The 25818-nt window shown below is 40.9% G+C and overlaps 1 protein-coding gene across 5 annotated transcripts in view; it reads right to left on the bottom strand.

Moving 5' to 3' along the window:
- DOP1A (DOP1 leucine zipper like protein A) overlaps positions 1-25818 on the bottom strand; it is a 62696-nt gene that overhangs the window by 4919 nt on the left and 31959 nt on the right. For all 5 annotated transcript variants that reach the window (XM_044421672.1, XM_044421674.1, XM_044421673.1 and 2 more), the window contains 20 exons: positions 24337-24970; positions 21568-21842; positions 20826-20978; positions 20378-20478; positions 19379-19638; positions 16895-18902; positions 16673-16784; positions 14372-14554; positions 12956-13081; positions 11884-12018; positions 11166-11221; positions 10459-10563; positions 9493-9559; positions 7464-7608; positions 6630-6709; positions 5311-5420; positions 3696-3845; positions 2740-2801; positions 999-1151; positions 71-207 (listed from right to left, as the gene is read on the bottom strand). In XM_044421672.1, the coding sequence (XP_044277607.1) occupies positions 71-207; positions 999-1151; positions 2740-2801; positions 3696-3845; positions 5311-5420; positions 6630-6709; positions 7464-7608; positions 9493-9559; positions 10459-10563; positions 11166-11221; positions 11884-12018; positions 12956-13081; positions 14372-14554; positions 16673-16784; positions 16895-18902; positions 19379-19638; positions 20378-20478; positions 20826-20978; positions 21568-21842; positions 24337-24970 (5052 nt within the window). The remainder of the gene's footprint in view (positions 1-70; positions 208-998; positions 1152-2739; positions 2802-3695; positions 3846-5310; positions 5421-6629; positions 6710-7463; positions 7609-9492; positions 9560-10458; positions 10564-11165; positions 11222-11883; positions 12019-12955; positions 13082-14371; positions 14555-16672; positions 16785-16894; positions 18903-19378; positions 19639-20377; positions 20479-20825; positions 20979-21567; positions 21843-24336; positions 24971-25818) is intronic.

Genomic DNA, 25818 nt, shown 5'->3' with positions numbered 1-25818 from the left:
AGGACATGGTTAGCTCTTCTAAGAAAAGTTACGATGCACCACAAAATCCTGATTCCCAACAGGAACTCACCAGTTCTGTGATCATGGTGGGCCAAAGTGAGGTAAGGTGCTGTGGAGACATTCTCAGAAGCAAAACTCGAAAAAACAGGAACACTTGCGAGTGAAGGGTGGGCACTTGGGGCAGACGGAGGCTTTCCACCAGCCGTTCTGAAATGGTGGAAAGAGAAGAATCCATCAGCTCAGAAGTTTCTACTGATTAGGAAGGGCACATTCTAAGAAGAAGGTGACGGCAGAGGATGAGGTGGCTGGATGGAGTCACTGAAGCATTTAGTGTGAGCTTAAGTGGACTCAGGGGGATGGGTGGAGGACAGGAAGGCCTGGAGGAATGTTGTCCATGGGGTCACGATGGGTCGGATACTTCATGACTAACAACATTCTGGACGAAGAAATGTTTCACTGATTAATCATGTGGGGGCTGAATGATTGATTCAATTTCCTTTGTGCATATATGTACAGACACACACATACAAATCCCACATGTGGCACACATAATGGGGAGGGTTTCAGGAACACAGGCTTCATTGCACACTTATCATAATGGATCCACTGAACCCAAGAGGAATGCACTGACTGAAATCTCATGGGTATCAGTGGGTCTGATCTAAGTATGTTTCAAGTGTACTACCAGATACAGAACAACAAAGTCAACAGTACACATTAATAAAACATTGTGTCTACTTTGTTGTGCTGGGTAACTGTTGAACATGAGGAGCTGGAGTAGCCCATAATTTCCAAGCACTAAGAGATCATTATAGGACACACATGATTTTGCCCAGCCCTGCATAAACAATGTCCTTGACCTCTCCTTCCCTCCTGGCAGGTTCTCCAGTCAGATCTGGAGCATGTGGGAGAGGATGCAGGGGAGAGAGTGTCCATTCAACTGGTGGAGAGTCAGATACAGCATAACTGTCCCTGAAGAAATGGATGGCTTTATTTACCTTGAATATCCGGAAGGTATTTCTGGTATTGGTCCACTTCACTGCTAAAAATGGCAAAGGCCAGCCTCTTCAGGAGCATAGCCCGCTGTTCAAGCTCAACATCCCGGTTAGCAAACAGATTGAGTGAACTGCTCTGAGCTACAGCCACGCGAGCTGGAAAAGGAACAAGGCAATGGTGAAGAGGCTTTTACTGAAGACGAACCTCTTGACTGAAAGATCATTTAATGTTATCAAAGTCACTAGTCAGAATGGCCTTCTGCACTTTATGCACATATGCTAGATAAAGGTTCCACTCCAAGGATACTACTGAAGACACACATATGTAAGAGGGTATTTAAGATTTGTGTGTGTGACTCAGTTATCTTGTAGCATAAATATGGCACCACAAGTATTTCAGCAACCTGCAGTTTTGCTCGGTAATACTCCATCTGTATTTTTATGATTGCACTGAGAGTGGCCCAGAGAGCCTCTGGCTATGGGGCGGCATACAAATGCAATAAATAAATAATACTCTAGGTCAAGCATTTGTTTTGAAAAAACATCTTTGGTTTAGTGATTTTCAACAACTTTTAAACGGGAATCATAAAATCTTTCTATATTATACTCTTTTGTAAATTACAGGGAAACTAAATTGTGTACAGCAGCAAAAAAAAAAAAAAAAGGCAATTGTTGAAGCAATGATGGTGAGAATCCAAACTTCAGTTGCATTAAAAGGAATAAAAAGGAATAAAAATCAAGTTAGAGGAGACATAATCCGCAGAAGGGTGTTCCTACATCTTTGCTACCTGTCATCATACAGCTCCTGTTTAACTGAAGTCCTGGACCAAGCAGTGGGCTGAAAATGTCATCTTATAGGTCCCTTCCACCTCTACAATTCTTGGAGGCGTAAGCCTTGACGATACCACTAGTTAGCAAGGTGGGGAGGCAAAGGAGAGCACCACCATGGATGTGAAAAGATGTGGTAAGAGGGATTAGATGCAAGAGGAACCTCTGTAGGAAATGGGCACTGGGGCAAGTAGACAAAAGGGTATACCAGGAGGAGGAGGCCCGTTGCAGAAGGATTCTCAGCAAGGCTAAAGCTGATACGAGCTAAGATTTGCAAAGCAACAAAAAGGGCTTCTATCAACATGTAGGCAGCATTAGACTCTGGTGTGCCCACAACTGGAGTATTGTGTTCAGTTCTGGGCTCCACATTACAGGAAGGATATAGCCAGGTTGGAGTCAGTGCAGCGCAGGGCCACAAGGATGGTGGTTGGATTGCAGGGAAAACCATATTGTGTGAGACTGAGGGAGCTGGGTCTTTTCAGCCTGGAGGGATTTGTTGGCGACATACTGGCATGTGACGGGGTGTCACATGGAGGTGGGTAGAGACCTGATCTCCCCTGCAGAGGAGGGCAGAACGCATTACAATAGAGCAAAGGGAACCAAGGTTCAATTTGGATGCCTGACTGTTAGGACCCCACAGGTATGGAATGGGCTTCCACGGGAGGTGGTTGAAGCCCCATTGGTGAGGGTGTTCAAGGATGCACTGGACATGCTCATGGTAGGCATGCCATGAGCAGAGCTGGCTGGTGCCGGGGTCAGACTAGCTGGCCCGGGAGGTCCCTTCTGACTTGTTCTGTTTCTATGATTCCTTCTGGCACAGCTGAGGTGCAGGATCAACCATGATTGATTAATTAGCCAACATTATTAGCAATTTCCAAACTTGTAAACATGTGTGGATTTTAAAGCAAGGACTCACTCATCAAGTCTCTAAATGTGGTTTTGTCGTGTGTCATCAAATTATCCATAATTGCTCTCCAACTAAAAAAGAAGGAAACAGATATTGTGATTTTTTTTAAAACGCAGTATTCTACTTTTGTTTAAATAAAAGAACAGCAGGAGATGCTCCATTCAAAATCCTGCAACATACTGGCATGATTGTGATTGTCTTAGAATCCAACGTGCAGATTCTGCAGCAGTCTAGCTTTTCCTGAATTGCACTGATTCTGTGGACTTGCAGTCTGTTTTTATTTTTTTCTGTAATGTATGCAGATTTAATATTAAGGAAGTATTACAATAAAAATATCCAACAACAACCAAAATATACATTTCCCAATCGACTAATGTGTGAAAACATGCATTCTGGAGTAAATTGTGTACCTTGGGGGATCTGTGCATTTTTGGGAGTGCAAATTTGTGCATGTGATATGAAATTTGTGCCAAATCCGATTCTATCAATGAGCCAGGTAAAGGAATGAGAGCTGCCTAACAATTTGTATAATGCAAATGGAACGGAGTTTTCATCGCTAATAGCAGCCTTCCCCAACTTGTGGCCTTACAGATGTGTTAGGTTACAACTTCCACGGTGGAGGGGTGATGGGAGTTGTAGTCCAACACATCTGGAAAGCACTGGGCTGTAGCTGAGTGGGGGTGGGGCATCTCAGAAGGCCCCAAGGTCAGTTGAAGGAGGGCTGGGAAAAGAGGCTTGTCTGAGGGCCACGCAAGCCCCTGCCAGCCAGTGGAGACAATTTTGAGGCAGATGGACACTAAGTCTATAGGACAGTTTCTGACAAAGCTGCAGCCTGAAGGGGACCTGTGCAAGAGTGGGGCTTTGAGTTATTTGCAGAATGGAGACTTCTGCTTATTTCCGTCACTGAGAAGCCTTTCATTTATTTGCCAGGCAACAGTATTTCAAAAAGCAACAGAAAGCCTTACTGATTAACACAAGAAGCATCCATTTGAAAGAAACTGGGATCCATGAAGAGGTCAAAAGCTTCCTTCTTCCACGCTCTCCTTGTATACTGATAACCGCTCAGACTGCTCAACAGCTGGACACAGGCTCGGTAACTGGGGGCATTGTGGGCACTGGGAGAAGGAAAATTCACCAAGTTTGAGATGACTGAAAACACTGCGCTTTAACATTCATATGACAAACAGTCCAGAATGCTTTAAAAGCATTCAAAATGATTGTAACTGCTATTGGTGTGCGAATCTGTGTCCGCTCTTGCCTGCTGCATCCATCTAAAACCCACTGCTGAAGATTGGGGAACCCTGCAGAGTTGAATTTGGCAGAGTGACAGCATGAACCCCAGTGTGGGGGACGTGAACTGCAGCACACCCCATCCTCTGTGCAGTCTCTGTCACATTGTGTTCCCTTCCAATGCACCTTTTAAAAACAGAAATAAGGCTGGAAGCATTGAGTTTGCTGCCAAAATTCTGTAGCAAACCACTATGAAGAATTGCAAAGGACAGATTTAGCTTGGAAACACGCCACTGTAGCAGCAACAAATTTAGGGCTCCCCCCCCCCACTAAGGGCAGGAGTGTGGCCTGAAGCAGGGCCACAGAAGGGGACAATATCCTTAAGCTGCCCATATTTGGACACCCTGAAATGAAAGAAGTACAGTCCCTGTATTAAAGGAAGCACTGAGATTTGTGTCTTGTTCATTCAAACAGCTCTGTGACGGGACAGCTTGGTCTTTCTGCCACAATAACTAATCTAGGTAAAAGTTAGAGAATCCATGATGAACTACACTTCAGCACAAGGAAATGTTATTGTAATAAACAGTGTAAATCTGTGTGGTTCAAACGACGTTTACTTCATGTTACTAGCTAAGTCAGCAGAGCCAGCCAGCCACTTATAGAATTCCTGCCATGGGCAAATGTTACAAAACATGCACTTTGTTAATATACAAATGGGTTACTTGGATGGTAATGCTTCCAGAAGCAATTGGTCGAGTTATTATGATATCAGGGAACTTCCTAAGTGTGGAAGAGACAGAGCTATTCTTTAAAACAAACACTCGTGTAATAGATGTTTTACGCTTGTAGTATGGTGAGATGCAAAATGTCTCAGAAAAGGACTGATTTTAATCAGCAGTGCTGTGCATGAATACAAAGACTGTACTTCTCTTTGTACTTGGAACATTACATGGATGTATGGATTCATTTTGACTAGCATAAGAAATTGGCAGTAAAAACAGCAGGAGCAACTCCAGAAAAACTAATTTGCGGAGCAAAGGGCTGGCAAAACTAGTGGGAGAAGGAGTTAATCCATGCTGCACAGGACCTTAATGTACTGTGACTGAATGCTGGAGTCACAGATGGGATACTGGGGAGAATTTGGAAGAGTGCCCACTAGCTCTTGGGACACCTCAGGGTTATTCCTGAAAAACAGAACTGATGGTCATTGCTTTTGACAACACTGGCTTGTGAGTGTTTTTCTCGTGCTGTCCAAGACTGCACAGAGTGTACTGCAAGCAAATTCTAACAGTTGCATCACCCAAACCATGTTATACTTATGCCAAATCCCACGTGTAATTGCAAAGGTACCTGTGATTGCGAAGGTAAGGCACAACATAGTGCATTATATTTACAAGAAGTGGAATAACTCTCTCTTTTTCATCGCTGTAGAAAACCATGTCTAAAAGATGAGCCAAAACCTAAAAGACAAACAAAAAATTTGAAAATGTTAATGATTTCTCTTATAAATATACCCAGGAGTTCTGTTTAAGGTAGGGACAACGTGTAATTCTCCAGTTGTTGTTGGACAGCAACTCTGGTCAAGAAAGCCAATGGTGAGGGATGATGGAAGTTGTAGTCTAAAATCTGGAAGACCACATGTCCCCTGTTCCTGACTTAAAGGATCTGAAAATATGCATCTGTTAAATATCTTTAACTATTTTTCAAAGGATAACTGTCAGGTTTCCAACTATGTTCATTCTCAGAACAGCAGAATAAAACATTATTTGACAAGTTTTGTTTCTGAAAGACAATGATTGTTTCAAGGAATCCACAAGATTTAAATATATGATGGACAATACAAAAATTTTGACAGATGGCAATTTGTATACCTATTGCAGGAATTATCTTGGCACTAACCCAAATCAGCCACTAACATAAATCTTGGCCACAGGGAGCACACAAATTTGAAAACATTATCATCATATCTGTGGAGTAGAAACCATGTTCTTGTGTAAATGCTTTTGATAAAAATACTGGCTGTGTTTGGACAGGCTATGGTTGAGCAAGACATGCACAAGCCTAGCGTCCCTGCTGTCTTCTCCTCAGCTTTTGCTAAGTTGTTTGACCTGTAGTCCAGAGTGCGGTTAGTTTCAAACAAATCATTTTCACACTAGGGTTTCCAAGTATTGCATTTCTGAAACTAACAATAGTTTTAACCACAGTTCTAAATGGAGATGGCAAACAACAAATAGCCAAAGTGGAAGAAAAAAAAAATCTGAACTTCTCTTAATCACAGGGGGAGGCAAATTTATCAGTACGATTTCCCTTACAGACAAAGAATATATCTAAAAAATTTATCCAAAAACTTATGCATGGATATCAGCCACCTCAAGTTCTCTTCTCTATTCTTTCTGGAGATCTGTTTTGCGTCCATAATAAGGGTAAACATGAATAACTAATGTGCAAGTACAATCCTTTGTCTATCAGTACTAGGTCTGAATGCCAATAGTACTCAAGATATCTTTCCTTAGCAAGGAACACTTCTAACTTGGAAAGTCCCATTTGCTACCAAAATGACCGCAGAATTGTACTAACATAATGGTGTTCAATTTTCCGCGTAGTCAACGACATTATATATTAAAACAATGAGCTGTGAATAAGGTCTATGGAAAAGGAAAAAAACTTACCTCTGAGAGCAGTGTTAAGGCATGAACACTATACACTGATGGAGTTATGCTTGAGGTTTCCAGAGCTGGAGATAACATATCTAAGAAAATTTTAAAAATGAAGAGGAAGATCTATTTGGAATATGCATATTGTGTGTGTCAATATCTGAAGCCATTCAATGAGATTTAATACTGACAGAAAAACAAACCAGTTTGCATTGGGATATACATCACTGGTGCCAAGTCTACCAACTTCATCTATGCATGTCAAAAATCGAATCACCTAAACTTTGACTAGAGAGGTGAAATGTTTTTGTATCAACTATGTATATTTTGCATTTCTGCAGAGCAATGAGAACATATGAAATAAATAATTCAGAAGTTGTGTAATGTTTTCACATACAATGGATGCTTATGGCTCAACTATATTAAGAGATTATTATATAACAAAATAATTTTGTTCTCAGAAAGAGATACCATTTATACCATGGGTGTCTGTGGGCAAAATTCCATTTCAGACAAATTGAACTAAAATTGGAAAACAGGGACACAGATTCCGCCCAGTGCCTGTGAAATAGCTGGGGCTGCATTCATGGATTCTTTCCTATCAAGTAACAGTTCTGCCAATTAGTTATTTGGCATCTAGGTGGAGGCACTTGGATTTTTTAAAGGCTCAGTCAGCATAACTTGAAGTGCTGAACGGGCAAGGGAATCACACAGAAGGACCCATCTGCCCACATGTGGAAGGGGTGGCCTTTAGTTGGATTTATTAGGAATTTTGTTCTAGTGTTACAATCAATCAATTCTGTAAACTGATCGGGTATTTTGGATATATAGGGGGAGAAACAAAATCACCTTCAACATCAGACTCCAAGTTGTTTCCATCAACCATTATCTTGGGAGAAGGCTTAACCTCTAAATTTCTTCTTAGCCATGTGGTCTGTTCCAAGGATGAGCCAGCAATTGCCCCAATGGCATCCACTATTTTATGAGTTACATCCTGACAGGGAAGAAAATGCCCACAAACAACAGAAAGCGTATCGTGCATAAGAAAAAGAAATTATCTATTTATATACATGAACAATATGTACAATTAATAAAGCCACGCCATTGTATAGAATGGCATAATGGTGGGACCGATAGCATTCACAGCTCTCCCTTCTAAATACAACAAAGCTATTATTGAAGAACATTAAGGCTTCAAATGGAACAATGATTTAAGGTGCCAGAAACTCTCTGAAGAAAATAAAATGCAAAATTATTCTGATGTGGTGAAAACTTAATTAATTCAGAATTAATGCAATGTGATTCTGATATAGTGATGGATTTGTTCCACAATTTAAAAAAAATTGCTAAGAAACGCTGAGTAGCTTTTTCATTGAAGACAACAATGACCTGGAAGCTTGAACTACAAGTGGCCACACAGAGCGGCTTGCGGATCAATGTCTCATGCATGCAATGCTGCAAAAGGGCATCCTAAACACATTTTCCTTCACATGCTTTCCCTGCAGGGGCTTTTTTTTTTTAAGTAAGACGCCTGGTGTCTATAGAATGGATTAAGATGCAGCACTGCTAGTGGAGAGAAATTAAGCTGCTGTTTATGCCTCTTCTGTCATTTTTTTTACCCAAGTACTTTGTGACTTCCCATTTTAGTCAGTTTCACCCAGACTGGCTGAAGTTCCCTCTTCTAATAAATTTCAACAGTACTCCAACCACCACTAGGTTTGTGACAAGTCACTACAGCATTGCGCATGAAAGTTCAGCTGGTGTGAGGAAACTCACTGTTTAAGGTGTTAAACAAACAAACAAGCAAGCAAGCAAGCAAGCAAACAGACAAGTCGGTAAGCTCTAGTTCTCACTGCAATGAGACACCTGTTGCTGGACTGCAACAATCTGGAATACCAATAAAGGTTCATCATGTGTTTCCCCAAGCAAAAAAATTGTCCACATTGAAAACTACACTTCAGGAGAAAGATAAGACCTGTAAATTTGATAGGTGCCTTTGTCTCAAGCAGCATTCAGTCATGAGCACATGAATTCCCCAAGTGCAGTCTGAGATGGTTCAGGCCGGACACACATCTACCACCTTGGGCAGAACTAGGTTTAAATGCTTCAGGATTATAACAGCGGCACACAGAAGCTGCGTGTGCATGCATCCTGAGGACTTCTTTTTAAAAGGGGGAAATATTTCTGGAATAAAAGAATATCACTGAGGTAGCTTTAGGAATGTTCCTTCAGGAACACACACAGTGAAGGGCATTCATGGTTGGTGGGATGAGCGGATGGAGAAAATGAAATTTCAGTTTGGAGGACTAGGAAAGCATTTTCCTACAAGATATATTCTTGCCATTATACTTTTTAAATCCCTTGAAAATGGAGACACTTGATCACTTTTAAAATGATTACACATTAGATTATAATGTGGATTTTTTTTCTTGAATCAGTGACATGTACTCCTGCAAGTGAGTTAATGGTGATACATACAATGCAGGAGTAGAGCGGAGGGGACATCGCTACAGCTAAGCAACACATTCATCAAGGCCACAGAATAAACAAGCCTGAAAATATGGAAAAATTAAGGGTCTAGTAATCTCACTGAAATTACTGAGATGGGAGGATATTGCTGAGACATAGTGATCCTTTCTGAAGAAGTCAATTCATTGTAATGAACACTGAATCAGGCTGGGATTGGATAGTATTAGAAAAATTAAATCACTGTTTCTGTTGTCCTTGGGAAGCAACCCAGGTAAAATCAAAGCAATAAAACAGGCTTACAAAAAAGACACAGTAGTGCTGAACAAAACATTGCAATCAGATTGACAATCAAATGTTTCTAACAGAGCACAGATGCACTCAGAAGTAATTGATAATATAAATTTCTTACCTGAAGATCTCTCTGGTCTTTCTTATTATCCAAATTTGGGTTTTTCATAATAAACTCATTTAAAACACTTTAAAAAAAGCAAACAAGCAATAAACTTTCATATAGAAGTTTGCATAAAATTGGAAAATTAACTATATGGAACTATCGGATGCAATTTATAAATCCAGTGAACAAACAATTTAAGACCAGAGGGCAGCAATAGATGGGATTCTAGGAAGCTCAAGGAAGAAAGTGCTCAATGCTTTCTATATAGAACTTGGAACAGAATCACTTCCTGTTTTGACTGCTGCTCTCATGTTCTATTAGAAAGTGCTCTCATGTGCCTTTTGATAAAGACAGTTGCCTCTAGAGAAAAATTACTACCCTAAAAAAAGTTTTGAAATGCTTCACATTCTTTAATAAAGATCAATCTGTACTATTTTCAACTGTTTCCCTTTCTGCCACTCTGAGCTCTTAAAGTGCAGGTTCAAATTCACCTCCTGGACTTTTGGTAGAGCTTGCCCTGAATGAGCACTATGGTGAAGCCAGGGCTTGCCTACTGACAGCTATGTAAAGGCTATGCTCTTGTTCCTCATAAAGCATTAGTATAGGCATCAAGAATTATTATAATTATTGACACCCATCCTGCCAGTCACTCACAGGAGAAACACCAGCCAGTGCTTCAACCAGGGACTGGATATAGCATTGCTGATAACATCTGGCCTGGAGAGCATGTGCCACACCTCCACTCAGGTATGGCTTGACATCCCTGTCCAAGGGACATTATCTCCAACATAGACTGTGGGCAGAAGACTGAAACCCTTGCCAAGTGTGAGTTTGCCTGAAGACATCAGATCGATATTTTTTTCCAGAATCAAAATGGATATTTCCTATTCATCATCAAAAGATAGGAATTTTCAAGAATTCAAAGATGCTTCCTATTTTCCAAAAGGTTAAAACCTGGCTCATGAAAACAAAATGGCTCACCCAAGTATTAGAAATTGCCCTGGAGCTGGAAGGCCAAGTTGTATGGAATCCTTCAGAAGAAGCAACAGGGAGGCCCAGCTGTCTACTATGTTGGACACGGGGATTCTGCAAGGAAAAAAGAGCAAGCTAAGTGTGCACAGAGGCTTGTCACATTTCTTCATAATGCAGTTTAGCTAACTTTGCAATAATGGGGCCATCCTCACAGAATAGTCTAGTGTTCTATAAATGTTATCATTATTTTATCTTGTAACCCACTTTGGGGTTGTTATTTTAAAATGAATAATGGTAGAGAAATCCCCTGAAATAAATATAGGACAATGGTGTAATCTAAAATCTTAGGTCATGGCCCGACCATTATTTAATCTTAGGTCATGGCCCGACCACTGTGAAAATATCTCTAGAAAAAAATGTATGCCCAACTGTCAGGGAGAAATCTTGTCAATTTCCAAACTTGAGAGTCTTATTTTTGAAGGCTCAAATGCAATTCCTTCTGTGCCACGAACACACAACTTTAATGCAAATGTTCTACACAAGTACCCTTTTAAAAATATTTTAAAGCACAAATTCAGATGGAAATAATGCCTAGAAGGGGAAAAAAGCTATGCTGATGGGAGCGTGTTCAGAATTGTAGGTCTTTTTTTCATTTAAACTTGCATAAGATTGTGCACTCACTGTCACATAAATCAGTTATAACCTTGCTGCCTTACCTCTGAATGTAAGCGAAGAAAAACTGCAACATGCAGACTTCCAGAGAAAGATGCTTCTAGAAAGTTTTTAAAAATATACATTGTGTTAAAAGAGAAAGGATGGTTTGCAGGGACCTATTCAGAAATCACAAGATTAATGCAAACCTTGGTGAAATGAAAAAATGCTTACTTGGCAGTATATTTTCAGGGAGTCCTATAACCTGGAGGCAAATGTTAAAGGAACTCTTAAAGATCTTTCCTTACTTTCTAACCCTTAAGTGAAGCCTGCAATACTGGTTATAGTAATCTACAAAGAGGGGAGCTATATTTAGAACTTAGCCTATCTTAAAAGGTATTATTCCTAAAATTTAGGAGAGACAGGCAATGGGAATTTATACCCACCAAGAGAAGAAACTTCAAAAATGCATAACACAAACACAGCCATATCAACATTTCAGTATCTTTTAAATTCAGCACTGTCATCTATTTCCATTCCAAAATACTCAAAATCAAATGAATACCTCCACAACTCCCTCTTTAGTGTCATCAAAACAAACACTGAATTCAAGTATCTATAAAGTGGCAGTAATCCAACACTTTTGACATAATATAGGTTTTTTAAAAACTAGAAGTTGTTATTAATAATTTCTAACACAGCATAATAATTTTTGTGTCCCAAAAAAAAGTTTGAAGATTTTAAGCTTTGGTTTAACTCCCAATAGTGCTGCTGTCCCCATACCTTGTCCTTGGCTATTGCAGGGGGCTGCTTTAACACTTCTTTCACCGTCTGCATCACAGTCTCCGTTCTCATCACACTAATAGAACGAACCAACTCCACTAGCAGAAGCTGTTCTTCACTGGCACTCGGAATAACCTGGAAAATGGTATTATGTATTGTTACTGATTGTACCAGTGTTGAGCCGTGATTTCAAAATTACCTGCGCAATTTTGCCTGCAAGGCTGTACCTACTTAGTGGAGAGTAAGACCCATTGAACACAGAGGGACTTACTTCTCAGTTGAGGAGTACAGGATAGTACTGTTAGCAGCCTAAAGTTTTCCAATACTAGAGAATATGAAGGAATCAAGCTATGAAGCCAGAACCTGGCTAACTGCTCTATCATCAGCAGTTATTTAAAGTGGTCGGAGCCTATGGACAGTCCAAAGGGAAGAGGTACTTTGGCAAAGCAGCCTGGAAGCGTACGGATCCAGGCAGTAGCTGAAGCCCTATTCAGGCATTATGTAGTGGTGAAACTCACCATGCAAGCAGGAATGGGGCCATGTCAAGTGGCCCTCTTCTGGACATCATGTCACAACACAGCTCCTCCCACACATAACTACCCCCCCCCGATAACAGTGACAACGTAGCGCCTCCCTCAGGGATTCACACCTTCAGTGCAAACACCTGCAATGGGGAGCCCTGTGCACACATGTTGACACACGGGCTTCCATGTGCTTCAGAACCCTGCATGATGCACATTCCCCACTTCAGGCATTCGCATTGTTCATATGAGCACCTATGGGAGCAGGTGCACTATGACCTGATGACTGGGGCAAGGCTAATTTGTGTGCCATAGCTCCTGTCCCCCACGGAAAATTTTAATGTTTTACGAGAGCATTCAAATAAGGGCCAAATCTCTTACAACATCAGATCGGTGAAACAGGCCGCTGGATTGGCAGACTCATCACTTGTCTGTCTTGAGGGGACAAGTGTCCGTTTAATCTGGCACCAAAATCCTCCATCTGAACACACTGAAAAGATGGGAGCCTTTTAAACTGAAGCATGCTCAAATGACTACATCAGCTAACATACCTTAGTTCTTGAGGTATTTTTGTGTTGTCGCCTCTCATTCCACACAAATGCAATAGCTGCCATAAAATGAACGCCATGGTTCATTGAGATTGGACCTAGCAATTCAAGAATCTGCTGCCTCAGATTCTGAAATTCATAAAAGAATAGGCTCATTTTCAAATCATATATCCAGAACATTATGCTGTTGTCACCTGAGAGTAATTCCAGGATATGTAACCTGAACAATTCTGCTTTTGGAGGTTTGGAATAGCATGTTATGCTATGTGCTAGCATTCATGGAGTTTTCAGTTCTTTACAGTTTTGAAGGATCGGTTAAGTGATGTGCTGTTTTTGGTGAACATAAGAAAAGCCATGCCGGCTCAGACCAAAGGTCCATCTATCCAGCATTCTGGCAAACCAGCTGTCTACAGGATCCCTCAAGCAGGATGGGTGCAAGACCTCGCCTGCCCAAACTCCTCAGCAACTGGTGCATGCAGGCATGTCACCTCTTCCCTTGCCTTGTGAAGAAGGTAGCAATTAGCCACCAGTAACCACTGTTAGCTTCTTCTTCCAATCCATTTTTAAAGCCACTCAGATGGGTGGCCATCACCACTTCCTGTGGCAGCAAGTTCCATAGAACAACTATATGTTGTATAAAGAAATACTTCCCTCTTGTTTGGCCTAAACCTTCCCCCAAACAGCTTCATAGAATGTTCCATGAGTGTTACAGGAGAGGGAGAAAAGTCAAGTTGGTGCTTCTGGTCCAAAGACTTTAAATGCTAACAAGAAATGAGTCACAGAAGAGATCTGAAACATTTAAAATGCAATTAACAAATGTAAAACCTGTTTCTTTGTCATTGCTCTACTTTAAGTATAATAGATTTCCTTCTACCTAACGTTCATTCTTGAAAACCCTTCTTTTATTATCTGGAATTAAATGCTTGAGATACGTATCAGGCAACAATGATCTAAAATGAAACAGGACCTGCAAGGGATACTTTGCCTTTACAAACAGAAGGTTAATAAAATATGTGGATATTCTAGTATCAGTGAGAAAGGCTGGAGATGGTGAATTTTTACCGGCAACTGAGAGTTAGAATTTGTTTTCAGTTAACCAATGAAGTTAGTGAACACTGATGTTGGGCTGATTTTGAACTATTAATGTCTGGTATACACAGTGCTGAGACAGAGAGGTCTGGGCAACATTTGCCGCTCCTCTAAATAGTTAACACTAATGTGGCCCAAGAAATTTTGATACTAAGGCAATCAAGATATTTTCCTCCCAGTGTAACATTTTGGGGTCCCTTCAAAAATCTAAGATTCCATTTATCATTAGTGATTCTTTGCTTACTGTGTCAGTGGTTTACTAAGCAATCTGTTCTGTTGCATTTCAATCTAGTTTGACAAATTCACACACACACCCTCTGATCATCTGACCTTTGTTGATCCAAGATTAATAGTGGTAACAGATGCAGCAGCTGCAACAGCTGTTTTCTCTGAAGAGTCTGCCTGGTGCAGAATGCTCCACAGAAGAGTCACAGATGACATAATCATGTGAAGGATGGACAAGATCCCATTGCGTGCTTCCAACATGTGCTTCTGATCTACATTGACCAGGAGCTGGCACCAATAAAGAAGAAAATACAACCAATGATTCTCATGATTTTGATGAACAGAAATGTCCCTTAGTCTCCTTCCCATTTGGTCATGCACCTATCGCCCTTTTCCCACTTACATTCTCACTCTTTCTATTTCCAGTCAGCAATATCTCTGCACTGAGTTGAATCCTGATCACAATGATAGTTGAACTGGCATTTGAATTGATAGTTAGAAGTCTGTCTCTGACTCCAATTTAAGGACCCAAGAACAACTGTACTGCATCCATCTAGTCCAACGTTCTGTTCATACCACGGTCAATCGACTGCCCACAGGATCCCACAAGCAAGATACGAATGCAAGAGCAGCTTCCCACCCAAGTTCCTCCGTAACTGGCGTACAGAGGATTACTGCCCCTGCTGCTGGAGGTAACATATAGCAACCAGGAATACTAGCCCTTGATAGCCTCTTCTTCCATGTATTTGTCAAAACCCTTTTAAAAACCACCTGAATCGGTGACCATCGCTACATAAGAAGTGTGGAAGAGAATTCTATAGTTTAAGTATGTGAAGAAGTGCTACCTTTTATCTGTCCAGAAGCTACTTCCAATCAGCTTCCTAGGATAACCACCCCACATTCTAGTTTTATGGGAGACTGAGAAAAAATGTCCCTATCCACAATCTCCACACCATACATAATTTCATACACTACTATCATTTAATGCTAACTATAGTTTCACCGGTACATAAAGTTATCAGTAGATTCCGAAGGAGATGAGTGGAAGGAGAAGGAAGGAGATGAGTTTGTGATCCTGAATGTTCCTAATCTCTTTAAGACAGTGAAGCAAGTACACTTTCATTACAGTTGTACTAAGCCAGTGTTATGGACTAATTTAAAAATCATAAAGAGAAATTGTGTTTTAAATTTTAAATAATTTTTAATTTTAAAATATTTATATCTTATTCTTTTATAAACTGTGCTGGGAATATGATTGAAAGGTTTTATAAAATAAGGTTTCCAGAGCTGGAAAATTACTGTTAATATTCTAACTCCTTTGGAAAATCCTGTGTGCACTGAAGGGAAGCAAAAAGGAGCTATGCAACTTCAGTTGACTGCAGGAGTTAGGCAAGAGATGCTATTTGATGATAATTCACAGAGAGGTCTTCGTTAGGTGCTCTCCATTCTTCACTAGTCTGCAAGACAAACATCTCATGCAACCCCTTTTAAAATATACAGCGGTACCTTGGCTCACAAATTTAATCTGTTCCATGACACTGGTCGTGACCCAAATTGGTCGTGAGCCAAGTCAAATTTCCCCATAATGTACAATGTAAATAAGGTTAGTTCTTTCTATAACTATTTTTTTAATCCCAAAAAATTGAAGCAAAGTGACAAAGAACAACAATGATCATGGCCATCTCCCCCTCACCACACACACACAGCACGACCGCAATCGCATCTGTGTTCCCTGTCCAAGCGCAACTGCAATCGTGGCCATAGACGGGTGTGATCATGGTCGTGCTCGAGCAGGGAACACGGGTGTGGATGCGGCCATCTCCCCACCCCCCCAGCACGATCGTGGCCATCTCCCCCCACCCTCCAAGCAGGACTGTGATCGCACCCATGCAGGGAAGACGGGCACAATCGTGATTGTCACCCGATGTGGAGTTTGCGACCTGAGGCAAAATTTTTCTGACATTTCTGTTCGCAACCTGATTTGGTCATGAACTGAGGCGTTTGTGAGCCGAGGTTCCACTGTACTATAAATCATGCCCATGATATATCTAGGCAGGGATAAAGAACAGCAGAGTGTGTTCACATGCTACAGTTTAAAGAAAGCTTTTGAATCCAGTATTTGTCTCCTTCTGTGGGAGGTTTCTGATACAGCATCTCAGGTTAGCACTGCTGCAAGCCCAATGTATGGAAACAACTCAATGCACAGACTTTTTGGGTACAAACAAAAGAAACTAAATTGTGTCTTGCTAACCTGTGCCACAGTGAGGCAGAGAGGGCAGAGATCTTAAATATCTAGAGGCATGTTCAGCTCAGGAAAGTATTTTCCTCCAAATAAACACAAAAAATATTTAACTCAAAACAGTAATACTTGGATGAAGGGGTTGTCAATTCTTTGACCATGCTCACCTGATGATACTGTGCAGATGGGTCAAGTAAACAGTAGTGAATGACAGTTGTAATGCCTTCCAAAAGAGTAAGCATCATATCTGGTGGAGTAACTGAAGCCATCCAAAGGGGCCTAAAACATAACATTAAAATGGTTGCAATTTTGCAAGGAACTTATCAAACATTTTAAAAATATATTTCCAAGTGGAAAAGAGAGGGGGAGAGAGAGAGAGAGAGACATGCCTACTGTCAGACAACCCCATTTCGTATCTGTACTGCTGAATCAGGTTATCCAGGTTCCTGCAAAGCTGGAGGGTCACAGAAACCACTACCCTTTGGAGCACTTTCCCCATGTAAGGCAGAGATGCAGTGATTAGGCCGATCCACTGGGGATGCATTTTACAGGCACAGTGCTGGTGTAACGCTCGGATCACGGCACAGAGAAACATGCCCTGGGAGGTTATTGGCTGGGAGTGTAGATACTGAAGGGATGTCATGGGCTGCTGGGGGTTGATGTGCTCCAAGTCCGTAATGACAAACTCAAAGCCTGTTTCATTCTCCTCAGGCACAGTCATGACTCGGTGCTCCAGGACAATGAGCCGCTGAAGAACTTTTAAGAGCTGTGACTGGAGGGTGCTCCCATTGTCGAATTCATCCTCAGAGAAGTTGATAAGGCTGTCTTCAGAGAAGCCTTCCTCGATGGCTACGATATTCCTCCCAGCCACCTTCTCACTGTGCCACTTTTGGGCACTAAAGATTGAGGATAGCAAACAGTGCAGGACCACCTTCTGCACCTTGCATTTGGACAGCATGTCTGAGATGAAGCTGGGAAAGCCCTTGGCGGAACTCTCCACCACCTTCGCCAGTTCAGCAAAGAGAAGAGTCAAGATTTCAATGCTCATCATCTGCATATTGCGGTTACCAATCAAGTCTTGTGAGGAGACTTTCACATGGGTGGGATAGTGGCTCCGCATGTAGTACAGACACAAAGAAATAAGGATCTCTATGTACATGGAACTCCGAAAATTATGGTTTGAGTCCACTGGGATATGGCTGTAAAAGTCTTTGCCCATAACAGATATGCGATGCCTGGCCAAAAGATTCTGAAGTAAGGACAGCTGGGGAGTGTAGGCATTGTTGACACTGGTGGTAGAAATGGCATTCACAAAAGCAGAAGGATTGGTTTTAAGGATGGCTTTAATTGCAGAAAAGGCATACAGAGTCCTTGAGGAGTCGTACACCTGAAGATACAACAACACATGCTGGTATAAAGGATGTATGTTAAAATGGGTCGACTTCCGCATCCCTGGGGATCCTGCATCACTCTCAATTTCTGAGATTTCTCCTTCTCCACAGCTGTACCAGTTTTCCAAGTCAAGGCCATCACTGAAGAAAACACTGGTTTGTTTAAGCTTCTCGGCCTGGGCTTTCTTCTTCTCATCATCTTTCCTTTTGGCAATTTTGACTTTAGGCTTTGCTCCAGGCTGCTTACCAGACTCTTTTACAATCGTTTCTTTTTCTGGCATTTTTTCAGGCACTTTTCCTTTGAAGCTGAACTGGATGCTACTGTGACTTCTCTGTCTAGACTTCGTTTCTGTTGATGCGAATGTCTGGTCATCGAGAGTCCGCTGGCTTACAGAAATGCAAGGTGAGGAGTTGTTTCGGGAAATCTCATTGGAATTGCTTTCAAGTCCCATCTCAGTTGAGACAGATAACAATGGAGAACTGTCATTGCTAAGCAAACTGCTCTGGCTGTCTTGAATACTCGGATCTTCAGTTTTAGTCCCCTCTTCTGAAGAATCCAGTGGGTTTGATTTAGCTGAGGTGTCTTTTGGATACAGGTAATGTTTGACTGATTCAGTATCTTCATCAAGCCCACTGACCACCTTGCATATTAAGTCAGTGACAACCTGCTGGACTATTTCATCTGGTGAATCTCCCCCCAAAGGCTGAGAACTATCTGGTGCAGTCAGGCTTTCAGCTTCCACCTCATAGCTTAGATTATCACCAGCAGATGACTGGGAGCAGCCAGAGTCAGAGCTCTGCATTATTTCTATCTGATGGTCAGGAAGGTCGAAATCAGATGCAGCCAGAGGAAGAGTTTCACTGCTGGTACTCAGTAGGGAGATCCTGTCACTTAATGGATTGACTGTAAGACTGAAGTTCTCCATTTCATCCACAGCAAGCTGTTTTTCATTGTTTTCTTTAGCTGAAATGTCTTGTTCTTGACTTTCTGGCATATGGACAAATGCTTAAATAGAAAGCAAAATTAACAAATGTGAACCTTGTTGCATTTGGACTGTCACTGAATTTATCAAAGTCAGTCATAAAACATCCCCCTCCTCCACATGGTTTTTAAAAGATTAATCACCCTGATAGGTTGCAAGTCACCCTATTCACTTATTCTTAGCATCTCTCTGGCTGCCTGAATACTATTTTGAATACATCTGATTCTAACTGGGGAACTCAGCAATCTACTAAAAACACATTCTACTAATGTGAAGTCTGTCAGTCCTTGTACTACAAAACTACATTTCCATCATGTCTTCCTGGACTCCATACAGTCCCATCCAAAGTTAGTAAGAACATGCATATCCTTGGCCCAAGCTATTGTTTTATGAATATGCTCCTTATCAGCTGTATTTTTGATATGGGAAAGCAAAGTTAATTATCAAGTACACATATGAAATTAGGTTCTTCACACACACACACACACAGAGTACTTACAACTACTGCAGTTAAATTTCTGCAAAAAATGCTTGTCATTTTCCTCTTCAGGGTAACAGGGAGATTTGTTCCAGTAGCATTCAGCTTGTACCCTCTGGACAGAAATGCGTTGGGTTTTTGGGTGGAGAAGCAGCAGAAGCAAAGGTTCGAGAACTCTTGCAATATCATGACGTTGGAGTACTTGATTTAGCCAGGCTTGGCCAACTGACCAGGTAGAGCCATCTAAACTGTTAAGGCTATCTAGCATGATAAACAAGGACCTGCAAAGGAAAAAAATCAAATTAAAGTCAGTAACTATAACCGTTTTAAGCACTGTCACTGGAAATGTCTTCAGTTGCTAAGAGCCAACTCCATTTCCCATTCCATGGTATACTGTTCTTGAGATCTATTCCCAAACATTTGGTTTTAACCACACTCTCTGCCAAATCTAGCCCACCACCTCCTGATATGCTGCCCCCAAAAGAATTTCCCAAGGGAATGTGGCATTTCATAACATACAAAAAGTTATGAAAGAATCTTTTGATCAATCAATCAATCAATCAATCAATCATACTTCAGTCCAAGGAGCAGGCTAACCATCTCATCAGTGGGTTGAATTACTGTTTCTCTAATATTACAATTAACTGACCTTAGAAAAAGCTGCAGTTTCAAGAACTATGTTACAAGTAAACTCTGAAGACGTTATTGTCATCTGCCCCTACTTCACTATCTGCATTGTCATGGGTGCGTTATTTTTTATCAGAGGGCATACAGAAGTAACATTTAAAAAGAAGCTGAAATAGATTTTTCTTTTCTGTAGGTTGAGTGCACATCTGGCAGGCCACATGTGCCCCATCCTTGCCTCATAACGAACACTGGTCTTGCCTAAATTGTGTCAGCTGTAAAATACAAAAGGATTCCTCAAGCTGAAGTTCCTGAGCAAAATTTCCACAGTGAAAATGAAAGCTGCAACTGTTAAATATTTTTTGTACTGTTTCTGTATTTGGGTATTTAACCTACCTGTCAAATGAACGACCATATGATGATGACTTGTTAATATGGAGATCTCTGGTAAGGTGCCAGAGCACTGCAAACTTTGCATGAGCTTCCATCCTAATTTTCTGCAGAATAAAATGACACATTAAGCCATACTTCATATAATCAATTCCTCTATGAAAGTACATCTATATATCTCATCACAGCGAACAAAACAATATAAAGTATTCATGTGTTTCAATTACAGAGACTGAGTTTTGCTTTAAAATGGTTCTTTTTGTATCCATTAATTAAAAATACTGATTAGTTTTCATCTGATATTATAGTAGGGGAACTTTAATTATTGGAAAAACATCAGATCAGATTGATCAATTCATCAACAATCTAGAATTCTCTAATATCTTGCTTATTTAGCTCAGCTGGCAGATTTGGTACATTTTGGAAAGCATGGTAAAGTTGAAGAAAATTTTACCTTGTCTCTGTGGGTTAATTGCTGACTGATAACATCTTCACAAATGCTAGATGATGGAACGAGATTGTGCAATTGGAAAAAAAGCTCCACACTCTTCTGGTGATGTTGAGGAGTTCCATCACCCAACTGGTCCCACAGGGTTAATGCAACATGCTTTGGAAAAGAACACAGCAGGATCACACCAACCCAGACAAAGTTATATTTTTGAAAAAGTCTGTCTTAACAGAATTACCAGCTGGGGGATAGTGTAGGTATGCATAACTTAAGCCCCGCTTTCACAGAAAGGTGCTCAAGGTGCTCTTATACAAGCGGAATGTGGCCCTCTCAAAAACTGCCAATTTCTTCCTCCTTCAGCCTTGCATACAATATGTCACAGATGCCAAAGGGTCCTCTGGCTCTCAGGAGTCAGGGGTTGGGAAATCTACATTGTACAAACAGGGTTCCATTCATGTATTTTTGGTTCCAAACCTCTATAACCTTACTCTGAAAGCTTCCCCAAAACTCTGGAGCAGGTTTGGAGGGTGCACAGCCTCCCCAGTTGAATGATTTAGTAGCTTTAATTAACTACTTTGCCTTAAGAATCATAACTAATGTAGGTTCCCTTGTTATCTTCAGAATCCATCCTCTATGTTCCTAAATGAATCACCTAACTTGGAACATAGGTGTTAGAAACACACTCTAGAAACAAATGTAAAGTTGATACCTTTACATTTACAGAAGCTGCATGACCATTTTACTGTACCTTGAAAAAATCTGTCTTTTCAGCCATATATCGGAGGTTGCCTTGATTAAGAGGAGGTCTGATGACAACAGCCACTCTTCCCTGGTTTGGACTAAGAGGCTGTGCTGTTTCCACACTATTCAGACTTTCTCCAGTGACAACAGCAACTGACTGAGCTAAGCCAACTAAGTCCATTATTAGAGAAATTGTAACACCTTGGATGCTAAAATCATTTGCTTGCCTGCAAGCACTCATAAGAGTCTGGAGCCACAAAGGGGGCTGCTCTTGTTCACAATCTGAAACAGAAAGAAAGAAAGAAAGAAAGAGAGAGAGAGAGAGAGAGAGAGAGAGAGAGAGAGAGAGAGAGAGAATCTCTATTAAAAGCAGATTCAATAAAATATAAAATCTATTATTCTTCTCTTCCTTATTTATCTACTATGACACTGTCATCATCTTTGTCAACTCTCCTTCCCTTGGAGTTTTAAGATAACTAAAATTTATTTGCACTATTATTCACTCATTTTGTATTTAGTAAGATTAAAGCAAGCGTTTCAAATCTGGTAACATTCAATGATAGGCTGTCTAACTAACTAGAATGCTAACTAAAGAACAGCACAACAAACTCCACATAGATAGCTTTAGTTTTAAAAGCATATATTCAAACTGGGGTCCTGACTGAAATTAATAAGCTGTCTTCAGGAGTCACAGCTCAAAAGCAGTTTGTAATGTTAAATGTAGGGCGGCTACAAAGTCAACATTCATGCTAGGTTTGTCTCAGCCACTTCTGCATAGCTTTCTAGATAGCAGTATTTTCTAGATTTTTAAAGGACCCTATCTCAAGGGAACATGACAGGGTGTTATGAAACATGCTTTGTGCAATTTTATCATCCTTGTTTGGTATGATTCATAAGAAGCAGCAGCAAGCATAGAAACAGAACCTAAGGATTGCTAAGGCATGCTGGGAGAATGGTCAGGACATTTGGTACTGGAAAACAGAATGAATTGATGGGAATGTTGATGACCAGGTTGTGGTGAAGATAAGATTTAATTTAATTTAATACCACAGGAAATTCCTGTCTAGAAAGGATTACACAAAAAGAAAGAATACAACTGTCTCAGAAAATAGACCAGAGATGCTGGGATTAGCTAGGGAGGAGCTTGAAGGAATAAAATCAAGAATAGTTTCTTGAATTTCAGTTCGTATGGAATGTCTAACTAGGCGACACAACATAATAGAACAATAGTGACGAGGTAAGGACCCATAGGAAGTTTCTATAAGAAAAACTAGGGAATCAAAAGTGTAGGAAAGCTTGGTGCCAACATGGAAACCACCTCATCGTTCATCAGCTGATTGTACTGGATAAAGCTGCAGGACAGATAATATGTGCTGAGCTTTCTCTGTTTTTGCTTCTATAATGGGGTTCTTGCTCCCACTCTGTCTTATTTCATAGGTTACACAGAGTATAGTGTCCTTTGTTCTCTTAGGTGTGAGGAGTGTGACTGTATGATTTATGTTTTGCTGTCCTATAATTAATCCTGTAAACTGATGATAACTAAGTGTGGTTAGAAACTCTGCAACTGTTCTTTCATGTAATACAAGTAACCATATTCTACTTGTGCCAAGTCTTGTTTCTGTGCAGGGGATTGAGGGATACATTCAACAGACACATTGACACAAAAGATCTCATACCACTCAAGGGAGTTTGGGTGCGAACATGCACCCTATATGGGTACCAGCTCAGAAATAATCTATGTGAAACAAGGCAACAATAGCTTTTTCACTACATGCACAAGAGGGATGGGGCTTCACACATGAGTACTACTCGTACCTTCAACCTCCTCACTTGAATGGGAGTAGAAGCCTCCCGCAGATCTCCCAACACAGCACATGGAAGGTTGGCAACTTAGAAAGCAAGGCTGTTCCATGTGAGGAAGTTGGAGGCAAAACTTAACTCTAGTAGCTGCGTGGCAAAACAGTTAGGAAGGACCAACTACTGCATGATGTTGCTGTCAGTGAATGGATTGACTTCAGGAGATGGGCTGTTATGTCAAATGGATTTGAGAGAGGAAACCTCAAGCTGGCTGTTGAATGCACAGGCTGATAATCCTATGTAAACAGAATGCAGAAGTGATTTAGAAGAGGCCTGTATGAGATCTTGGTCTTGGGGAAAAAAATCACACGGCTCTTATGGGGACTTTTGAAAAGAAACTGCAGCTGGTTTTCAAATGCCCAGAAGGAGGCTTTGAAACACGAATGTATGAAAAGCTCAAGAGAAAATGAATACCTGTTCTTTGAGAATAATAGACCTATGCTACTGCTCCCTACAGCACAGACAAACTATGAACCTGTGCTTACTGCACAAACAGAAACTTAAAATTATTAAATACTCCAGATAGGAATTATTAGTGAAACACTAAATACATCCAGCAGACATCACAAGAACCAGCAGAATGAGCAAAAGCAACACAAAAAACATATTGGTGTAATTTGATGTAACCTCATGTTACACTGACAGAGTACATGTTGGTGTATTAAATGTGTAAGACAAAAGCAAACTCCCTTCTAGCAGATCACTCAGTTTAAGCCCCAACATACCTCCCATCAAACCTTTTCATTAGGAAACATTTTAACTTCAAAAACATGTCAAGCAATACAAATAAGCTGGTTCATCCTCCCACAAAATAAAGGACATAAAAAGGAAATGTAGCAAAACGCTGTTTTTCCCCAAGAAGTGGTGCTTTAAAGTCAACTCTGAGAGGACTTAGGGATAAATGCAGCAATCTACTCACCAATGTCTGTGTTCTCAGCATGTATTTCGGAGGTATGGTTTCCCTCTGCAATGTAAACTGGAAAACTTGAACATTCAAGGAAGAGCTGACATGCAGCAATAAAGGCAGAGAGGTATTCTTCTGGCGTTGTCTTCCTGGTTGTTTTTTTCCCTTTAGCTGCATCGCCTTGTGACTCTCTTGTGCACTGTGCCCCCTCTCCTCTTCCTCTAGCAAGATCCTCCTGAAGTTCTGTTGCCAAAGGCCGAGGCAAGGAATTGCTTGGAATGATGTACAGGTTGATAAATCTGGTCAAAAACTGTTGGACATACTCCAAACAGCACTGCATTGCAGTCTTCTGAACTGTCATTGTTTTCCCACTACGGGATCCCGTCACCTGGATCATCTTGGAAGAAGGCTGCACGATGGTTTCCTCTGAACCCACTGTGGAAGCTGTTTCTGTCTCTGAGGAGACACTGCCAAGCAGGGGGGTGCCAGGTGTTCCAGGACCTCCACTCAGTATCCTATCAATGTCATCGGTTGTATCTGCCTGGTACTGCACAAACTCTGTAAAGCCGCTTTCAGATGACCGGCTGCTGGGGGGATTTTCACCATCTTCAAAGACATCACTGGGATTTTCTGCAGAAACTAGTGGTAACTAATTCAGAGGGAGAAATGAAACAGCAAAAACTGAATAGCAAATGCTATTCTTCCTCTTTCACCAACCAAACATCTTACTGCATTTGTTTCATGCTTATAAATTAAGCATGGTTCCAGAAAACCAGTGTGCACAATACATGTTCTCTCTTCAATCTTACCACTCCCATTTAAAGGGACCCTTGCTGAACTTAAATTTGAAAGGATTCCATTCCCATACAACAGTATGGGGTCTTTGGACAACAAATTCACAGAAAGAAACCAATAAATGCAATGTCAAACATAATATGAGTTAGATCCAGATATAGAGCAGACCCCGAAATCATCATCGGACTTGGCTCTCATTTCAATGGGCCTATTCTCAATATATCTACCTCAGGTTTAACCTCCCTAACAGCTGAGTACTAACTATACCTATTCAAAGTACTACGCTTTCACAGAGTGCCTTTAGGTGGCATACAAAGTTAACTCTAAAAGCCAATGCAAGCAATTATGGAAGAAAAATGAGTATGCCACCTATTCTGTTCACTACTAATGTGTTACTACTACTGATTCTCTGTGTATGTTTTCACCTTGTTTGAATTCTGTAGCATGCAGCTTTGGAAGGAAGCTTTCTCAGTAGGGCTACTAATGTAATAAAATGACAATACACTTCAAAATACGTAGCCAAGAGTCAAAGGTAATAATCACTTTGGATGGTTGAGCTTTCTGCTCTGCCACTATTATTATATTTCTAGCTCCCTGTTACTAGATCAGTCACAGAGCTGCAATTCCACAACACAATACCCTGCACCTTTCCTTTACAAGAAAATTCAAAGAGGATAATAAGAAGCCATTAAAGAGATGATG

Source organism: Varanus komodoensis, unplaced genomic scaffold (genome assembly GCF_004798865.1).
Source record: "Varanus komodoensis strain SLA01 unplaced genomic scaffold, ASM479886v1 scaffold12, whole genome shotgun sequence".
NCBI classification, from domain to species: Eukaryota; Metazoa; Chordata; class Lepidosauria; order Squamata; family Varanidae; genus Varanus; species Varanus komodoensis.
The sequence above is the reverse complement of the archived record's forward strand: the minus strand, read 5'-3'. Positions and strand labels throughout refer to the sequence as shown.